The 9,026-nt window shown below is 55.4% G+C and overlaps 1 protein-coding gene across 2 annotated transcripts in view; it reads left to right on the top strand.

The window, feature by feature from the left end:
• Positions 1-1,394: 1,394 nt before the first annotated feature.
• PPP2R3B (protein phosphatase 2 regulatory subunit B''beta) overlaps positions 1,395-9,026 on the top strand; it is a 43,042-nt gene continuing 35,410 nt past the window's right edge. Inside the window, exon 1 of one of the 2 annotated variants that reach the window (XM_045519109.2) lies at positions 1,395-2,400. In XM_045519109.2, coding sequence (XP_045375065.1) covers positions 2,068-2,400 — 333 coding nt within the window. In that variant the 5' untranslated portion in view covers positions 1,395-2,067. The remainder of the gene's footprint in view (positions 2,401-9,026) is intronic. The other variant, XM_074359338.1, reaches the window with a different exon arrangement.

Below are 9,026 nucleotides of genomic sequence, written 5' to 3'. Positions count from 1 at the left end.
ACATAGATGAATGGCTGCTGGCTTAAAGACCCAGAGTGAAAAGCACATTTGTTCTTTGACAGGATGTCTGTGTACGATAAACTCAAACAGAGACGTGTATTAATATTTACTTCTCTCCAGAAGTGACAGCCTGGCAGACACAAGTATCAGCCTCTCAGTTAATAGAATTCCTGTGATACGGTCCTCCTGTGACCCAGGACACTCGAATTTTTGTCTTCAGAAGTGAAACACGAGGACAGAGAATGTCACCTGCTGTATCAGTAAACAAAGGATGTTGAGGCCATCAGGCCCTCAGGCACTACAGCTGCCCCAGACTGTGCCCCCTGAGGGGCGCTCAGGATGGAGAAAAACAGGACACTGGCCCCAGACGGTTAAGGTGCACACGAAAGGAATGATTTCAGTGAGCCCAGACTCTTGCATCTTCCCATAGGGAGAAAAGCGCTAAATTCATTAAATTAAGATATAATTAAGATTTCTTTAATTAAGAAACCTTTAATTAAGTAATCTATCAATGTTCCAACTACCTGCTCTTTGTTGCAAAAACTCCTACATATCCTGGTTCCTCCCCTACCTCTTTGGAGCCGTCCCTCAGAGGTTATCCTGGGCTTCGGTGCTCAGCAAGTCTTCCCAGTAAAACATAATTCTCAACTTTTGGATTGTGGATTTTTTTTCCCAGTCGACAAACACAAACGAAGTTTGAAAATATACACACAAAATAAAACCACAGTTTAAAACTTACTTAGTGACTCTGGCTATATTTATTTATACTGCTGAGAAGTAGGAGACCGCCATCCCCTATGAACTTGAAATTACCTTCTAAAACGGAGCAAACCCAAGTGAAAACTTTTAAAATAAAGTTATGTTAAGGGAAAAAAAAGTCCTACCCCCCCAAAAAATCAAGAGACAAAGGAAAGACGTGCACTTGTGCTATGCAGATGATCTAGCGACCCTGTCAAAAGGGTAAACTGAAATACACCAGTCATTGGGCCAAAGGTCATCTAAGTAATTAATTCCACTTCCATCAAAATAGATTTATTGATTATTTTTGCAATTACAAAATCGGTTCATTCTCACCCTAAAAGGCGAGCTGTTTAAAGCAGCTGGAAGCCCCCAACCCCATCATTATAACCAATAAACAAAATTAAGGTAAACGCGACCCCTGCGGTCTGAAGTTGTCCACTATTATCTAAAAACTGCATTCCTACCCTGCCCCCGCCTCGAGCTCGCTCCCGCGCTCCACGGGCACTAACTGCGCATGCTCCCCTACTGTACACCCCTTCCCCAACCAAGCCTCCCGCTCGCTCCCGGCGGGTACGCACTGCGCATGCCCCATCCACCGGCCAACTCCCCCCACCTCCCTGGCGAGCTCGCACCGCGCATGCTCGCGCTTACGCGGCCCTGAGGGCTCCCCGCTGGCGGGGCTTGCGCCCCTAAAAAGCCTGAAAGCTGAAAGGCCTCGGGTGGGGCGCCCGCCAGCCCCGCCCCCGTCCTCATCACAGCTCCTGAGCGACCCCCGGCCCGCCCAAGCGCCCCGGCACAGCGCCGACAGGAGTCGTGGGCGCCGACGGGCGGCGCTGTGATGACGACACTCGTCGCCATGACGCACGACGCAGGCGACCTTCTTTGGGAGCGCAGGCGGCGCGCCCGTTTTGAAGCTGCCCTGAGCTGGGCGGGCCCCGCCGCGGTCCGGCCGCTCGCCTCAGCCAGGCCTCGCGAGTCCGCGCAGCCTCTGGTCGGGGCGACACCTCACCTCCGACTCAGGACCCCAGCCCGCGACCCCCTCAGGGCCGGGCGCCGCCTCCTCTTCCTCGGAACCCGGACCCGCGACCCCCGCCGGCCGCTGCCTCCTGTCCGGACCCATAATCCCCGCTGGGCCGGGTCCCCTACTTGGTCGGGCCCCGCCTCCTCCTCCCGCCCCGAGCCCCTGACACGCTGGGGCTCGTTCCCTAGGGCGGCGGGCCGTAGCTGCCCTGGGGAGGTCCGTTCAGGCCGGACGTCGGTCCCGGCTCCAGGCAGGTGCGCAGGAGGAAGGGATTCCCCCCGGGAAGGAGGGCCCGCGCCCCGGAGATGCCGCCCGGCAAAGTGCTGCAGCCCGTCTTGAAGATGAAGGTTGACGAGCTGTTCCTGTGCTGGCTGAGCGAGTCCAGCACGCAGGCGATGCTCCAGGACTGCCTGCAAAGGATCAAGATGCCCGGGAGGCCGGAGAGGGGCGGGGGAGACGCGGGGCAGCCGGGGCCCCCACTCGCAGCCCCAGCCCCCGCCTGCAAGCCGCGCGGGTTCGATGGCCTGGGGGTGCCCAGCCCAGCTCCCGCGTCCACTGCGCTCCCCCTGGGAGCCACCTCTAGTGCCCGGAGTGGGCCACCTGTTCGAGGGCCTCGTAGATCCGCAGGGACAAGAGTAGTAAGTTACTCTTCCTTCTGCTAACGCCTGCAAAGGTTTCTTGGGTGGCGTAACCACGTGTGGCTTGGGAGTGGCAGAGGCTGGTGGAGGAATGTCAGGCGTGAAAGCGCTTGCACGTCTAGTCTGTTCCCCACCAAACCTTCCCCAGGAAAGTCCTGCACAATGAAAAATGTTGTCTTTGACAGGGTCCCAAGTTGGTCATGCTTCTGAAGTTTGTGTCTAGTCGGTTTTAGTTATCCCCGTGGCCGTTTCTTCCACCCAGTTTAGCTACTGAACCTAGAGGTTTTATCCCTGTGTGTCTTGTTTTAGCCCTAATTTATCTACAATAAGGGAAGTTGGATAGCAGTGTATTTTTATGTATTTCTTTGTTACTATTTTAATGGAGGTACTGGAGATTGAACCTAGGACCTTGTGCATGCTAAGCCTGTGCTCCACTATTGAGCTATATACCTCCCTACTGACAGTAGTGTGCTGAAAAAAAAAAAGGAAAGGTGCTTTCTGACAGTCAATACTGTGTCTTTTTAAAGTAATAAAGCATCTCCAGGTGTTAAACAGAAAAAATGCATGGTTGGTACACGTTGTATCTCTAGAACACACCCAAGCCTGAAGTGCTATGACTTTTCCACTGGGACGTGTTGATGAGGTTTAAAGCTTCCCAGCTAGAGCCGGCACCCATCCCCACCACAGCACTAGGCACGTCATGAAGAAGTGTGTCTTCCATCACAGAGTCTGCTGGCTTCCCAGCCACAGTGGACCAGCCACTGTGGTAGAGGGAGTGGTGGATGTCAGTCCAAAGGGAACTCCCCTGGCTCTAAGTGATCGGTGGCTTTCTGACCTGTCCTACTGGATCCTAGGACATTTTCCCAAAAGTGCGTCTTCAAGGAGAGGGAGGCAGACCTGGAGGCAGCTTGGGAGGCCGTCCAGAAATACCCAGAAGGAGGGTTATCTGGACCTGCAGAAACATATGGCTCCCCACCCATCCCTGAGTCTGCCCCCTGCACTTTCCCACTGATCTGCAGGACCCCAGTGTTGTAGAAATCCGTAGACCTCTCTGAGTGCAGAAGTAGAGATGTCGGAGAGAGGCAGAGAGGAATTGTTTTTAACCCTTGATGTTGAAAAAGTCCGCTTTGTTGAGGGTTTCTTTACACACTATGAGCAGTGCCTGTAGGTGTGTGGGACTTCTGTCACACTAGTGTATGAACACACTCGGCACCAGGTCACTTCTGGAGCCCTGTGCCCCTCAGCCCCAGGTGACCACTTGGACTTCCAGGGCCTATGTTTGAGATGCTCTGTAGTGGTGTGCAGTGGTCCCTAGTTCCTTCTCCCTGCTGAGTGGGATCCCAGTGACGGATGGACCACCGTCTGATTGTCAGGTCACTGAGTGCCGTTTGGGACGTTTCTGCTCCACGAAGGAAGATGCTGGGAGCTTGGTGTGCACAGGTGTCTGCATCTCTTGGATGAATGACCTGGGAGTGGAATTGTTGGGTTTGTACACTGTGTGTTTCACTTGAAAATCATAGAAACTAGAAAGCCTCAAAAGCCCCCCAGTCTAAGGGGGCTGTCACCTCCCAGTCCGGCAGCATGCCCGCGGGTCTCCTCGCCAGCGCCTCCCCAGCACCGGGTGTGCTTAGACTTTTCATTCCAGCTGTCCCGCCGGCCGTGTTGTGGGTCATGGTTTTATCTGCACCTCCCTGTTTTCTGCTGACAGCAAGCATCTTTTCACGACTTACCGCTGCTGTGAGCTCTGCCCACTCCTTCTGCCCTTTTAAAAATCAGGGGTCCGTGTATTACTGAATTGTATGGGCTCCTTCCGCAAAGTCTGATGCAGCCCCCTTGTGAGACCCCTGTTTTGCACGTCCTTTTCATGTCTGCAGCCCGCTTTGTTACTCATTTAAGGTGTCTTTTGAAAGTAAAAGCTGTTATTTTCGATTCTTTCCATTTTCTCTTTGTAAGGTTCTTATTGTCCTGTCTATGAAACATGTGTCTCTCTCAGGGTCTCAAAGCTTTTCTGCCGTTTTCCTTCTAAAAGCTTACTGGTTTTCGCTTTTACATTTAGACTTCTGATCCATTTCACGTAAGCTGTTGTGTGTGGTGTAAGATGCCCGGGTGCCCCAGCAGGTCTGAAATCTCTCCCTTTTCTCGTTGAGTTGCGTGGTCGAAGGTCAGCTGGCCATGTGTGTCTGTGTATGTTTGCTCATCTTGAACCCCCTGACCTGTGGTTGTCCTCTGACCCTCCGGCACTTTGTAGATTAACGTATGTAGATTAACGTATGGTGTACGGCCAACTCTCCTTTTCAGAGGGCTCCAGCCGTTCTGACGTTTGCATTCATGCATCACATTGAGAATCAGCTTGTCAACTGGAAAAGTCCCTTAGAGTTTTGATTGGGATTGCCTTGACTCTGTAGGTCAATTGGGCATAGTTAATCCCTTAAAAAGGTGGAGTTTTCCAACCCATAAGGGCTGATGTCTTTCTGTTTACTTAAGTCTCTTGTCAGTTCTCTGAGCACCGTGGTGTACGTCCAAGTCTCGCACATCGTTGGTTAAATTTATTATGCATCTATTTAGATCTCTGATTCTTTGCAGCCATTTTTGGTAGTCTTAGGGGGTATCCAGCTAACCCTTCATTTCATCAGGACATGAGACCATGTTCTGGAACGCTAGAGGTGGGCTCCTTGGAGACACACTCTCGTATGTGACCACGGGTATGTACACGTGCAAGTACCTACACACACACACTCATTTACTTTGACAGTTCTGTGATGTTTGAGGTGGACGTGTTGCAGACAGAAAGGACCTGGAAACACTCAGATCAGAAGCTTGGGATTCCGAGAGCATTTCTGGTGGGAGCCTGGAGTTTGCCCAGTGACTATGTCTCCACAGTGGGGCTGTGCTTGGCTACCTTCAGTTCTGTTGATATTTCAGCAAAGAACACTTTCTGGTTTTTGTAGCTGGCATTGACCAGAATCTCTGCAGGAAGGAGGGAAACTTTTCAGAACTTTTTATCACCATTCAAGGGTTTGCCTTGTTGAAATGGCTGGAAGAATCTCTCTTCCTAATGAGTGGAACTAGGAGGTTTCTTGGGAGAACGTGGTCCTGTCCTCTCACCCTCCCGCACAGGGAGGGCCCCACCCGTGTTCACAGATCCTGCACTCACCGCAGCCTGGGCGTGCTCGTGGGGGCGCCTCAGCCCAGCCTGCATCTACCCGGACTGGCTCTGGCTGCTGCCTGGGCTGCCCCTCCGGCACCCAATTGGCCCCAGAGTGGGCTGCGTCGGGAGCCTTAGGGGCCTGGGACACAGATCCGCCACAGCCACTGCCCAGGGACAGGGGAGCTGCCAGCCCCACTCTGGGCCTCACCCCCCGGTCTGCAGTTCCCCAGAGTTCCCCATAGTGGCCTGTGGGCCCTACCAGGTACCAGCTTCCCCCAGCCTGGTCCAGGCTCCTTGGCCAACGGGCTGACATGAGGCTCAGTCACTGGATGGTTACTGAGGGCTGAGGGGTCACATCTAGCAGAATGCAGTCCTGGGAGCACTGCTTCAGATGTCGTGTTTCATGAGCCCTGGTTCAGTCCTGGTTTATTCCTGCTTCGGTCCTGGTTTAGTCCTATTCAGGAGTCCTGGGTCAGTCCTGGTTTAGTCCTAGTTCAGTCCTGGTTCATGAGATGCTAGAGGTAAAGTCAGGGAGAACCTGCAGGGGCTCCCTTGAGCTGGCTCTCTATCCCTACGGTCCCACCAAGGCTGAGGGCGTCCCTCATGTTGCCCCACATTGGATGGCGACCTCACAACGGAGCCTGGAGGGAGAGGCGGAATCAGGGCTCTCCCCACCCCAGAGGAATCACCTGCAGATGCCAGTGGTGTGAGCCTGCAGGTGGAGGTCTTGGTGACAGTGACTCAAATCCCACTGCTTTCAGGAAACAAGGGTTTAATGAGTGTTTAGAGAAAAGCTATGGTCTCCCCACCTCCACCTGCTCTGTAACGTTTATTGCCCCGGATCTTCCCAGGAACTCAACACAGTGCTGTGCAAGGTGGTAGAGGGGAGGTGTTTCAGGTCAGAGCCAGACTAAGGGGGCTTTCAGAGCCTTGAAGGTCACTTTGGGAGCAGATCCACAGCAGAGAGAGCTGTAGGGAGTCTGTGTTGGTGTTGTGAACTCATCACCTGCTCGGCACAGTTGGTGACATCCTCCAGGCCACCCCTTGGCCAGGTCAGTGCTATCCCAGGATCTGCATCAGGGTCAGGCATGGTCCGTCCAGGCACGGCTCAGAGGAGCATTCCCCAGCGCTTCCCCAGCGAGAGGCTGCCCCTGGCCCCCGTGGCTCTGCCTGCTTCTCAAGACAGTGTCTGCAGCCTGGCCCGTGGCTCAGGCATCTGGACATGAGAGCCTGGACTGGCCAAGGGGAGATTAACCTAGTAATGTGTCTGCACGTGCTGAGTGCCCGCTGGTGGTCAGAGCTTCCCTGACGGCTGTGCTGCTGAGAGAGTGGTCGCTGCAGTGGGACCGGGTGCTCCCTGTCTGCACAGGCGCCTCAAGCGGTCAGTCCTGTGGAGGGCCACCTGCCTGCCTGTCCCATGCCTGCCCTACCCCATAGCCTGTGGCCTGGGCACATCTCCTCCGCCTGTTTCCTCACCCCTGCCCTCCTCCTGGGCTGTCCTGAGGGTGTGCCCTTGGTCTTGGGGGAAAACATCAGAGGTTACTCAGAGCAGGGCCTGGGGTCTCAATCCCTGTCTCTCTCAAGAATTACCTTTGGGAGTGGGAGGGGCTGTTGATCTTTTCCCAGTTTATTTAGAAGTGGAGAAATGGGTAAAACTTTCCTTTTTTCTATTTGGATTTAATTTCTGGTTTGTAGCAAGATTTTAATCTACAGGTTTGGTGTGTTGGGGTATCTCGGTGTCCCCTCACACCTTCCGCTTGGCAGTTGTACATGTCCCGGCATCACTACAGAACTTAAACAGGAACAGAGGAGTAGGGAGCTGGCTTAAAAAGGCAGGATCTGTGTGACCTGGAGGCCTGTGTCGGGCACTGACCAGCTGTGTGTGTCCCTTGCTGCCCCACCTGCTGCGTGCTGGTGTCTCACACTCAGTGGAGCATCCCCGAGCTTTTCTGTAAACACTCACTGGGCTCAGAGCGAGAGGTCCGCCCAGCTCCCATGTCTGGTGGGCAGCGGGACCAGGTTGGTGGGCTGGTCCTCCAGGGTCTCTCATCCCCAGTCCACCAGGCCATGTGTTCCTGGCATAAGCACCTCCAGTCTGTGCCTCACTGGACCTGTGGTCACCCTGCTGGCCAGTTGGCCAGGGCTAGTCACAGGTCCAAGCCCAGGTCTGGGACAGGACACAGAATCCGCCTCCATCTGGGGTTGGGACACAGGCTCCGCCTCCCTCTGTCGGGGGGGGGGGGGGCAAGGCTCCGCCTCTATCTGGAGTTGGGGCACAGGCTCCGCCTCCATCTGGGGGGGTTGGGACACAGGCTCCGCCTCCATCTGTGGGGGGGCCAAGGCTCCGCCTCTATCTGGAGTTGGGGCACAGGCTCCACCTTCATCTGGGGGGGTTGGGGTACAGGCTCCGCCTCCATGGGGGGGTTGGGTACAGGCCCTGCCTTGTCCTGGGAGGAGCTGCAGAGCAGGGCCAGCCACAGAGAACCTGGCTGGTTTTCAGGCTACAGGAAGGGCCCTCTTCCCCACGGTGGGCAGGGAAAGAGGGAGCTGGACTGAACGGCAGGTATGGCCTGTCCTGGCAGAGACGCAGCGCAGATCTACAGGGCTGCGCCTGTATTTGGAAGTCTCCCAGACAAATGATGCCCCAGTGCTGATGTGGGCCCTGTCTGGCGCCCTGGGGTCAGAAGTCTGTCCTGGACCTGATCCCTGCCTGGGACGTGGAGCTGGGAGGGCCTTCCTGCGTGTGGCGTCTTGGGGTGGACATGGCAGATCTTAGGCCCCGTGGTCTCACACCACCCGCGGCGGCACTGTGGTTGCCTTGTGGTGCATACACTGCCCTGTCGTTTGTCTGGAGAGCCGGAGGGGTCACCAGCCGACCTCCGAATCCTTGAGGATGGTCCAGGAGTGGGGAGAAGGGCAGAATAGGGGGAAAAGCTGGGAAAGAGGCGGAGGGGACAGGAGAGAGGGTGACTCCCGAATGGGAGTGTGGAGGGGTGCTGGGGGCGCTGAGCTTGGAGAGGCGCGCAGGTGATGGAGTGGAGAGAGGGAGCTGCCCGAGGTCCCCGGTGGTCCCTGCTGGGCCACGCGGGGAAGGGCAGGATACACAGGCAGTAAGAGCACGGTGAAGGGAGGGTGGCTGAGGAGCCGGCCAGGCCCAGGGGACTCGAGGGCAGCGAGTCAGCACTGTGTGACTCTGTAATGGTGGACACACGTCACTGTGTGTTTGCCCAAACCACACTGTGGCCAGCAGATGCACGTGGAAGGAAACCTCGAATTCCGTTCACAACAACCTACCAGTGTGGTTGATATGGGCTCAGGGTTGTTACAGAGGCAGTACCCAGTGCACACTGGGTGCAGGGTGCTCACAGCAGGGGACCTTGGGCCAGGGGTGGGGAGCATGCGCAGCTCTGCTTTCTGCCCAGTGTCTCTGTGAAACCAAAAGTGCTGGAAAAAAAAATCCATTAGAGAGACAGGAAGA

The sequence above is a fragment of the Camelus bactrianus genome, chromosome X, assembly GCF_048773025.1.
Source record: "Camelus bactrianus isolate YW-2024 breed Bactrian camel chromosome X, ASM4877302v1, whole genome shotgun sequence".
Taxonomy (NCBI): Eukaryota; Metazoa; Chordata; class Mammalia; order Artiodactyla; family Camelidae; genus Camelus; species Camelus bactrianus.
Note: the sequence above shows the minus strand (reverse complement) of the source record. Positions and strands in the feature narration are given on the sequence as shown.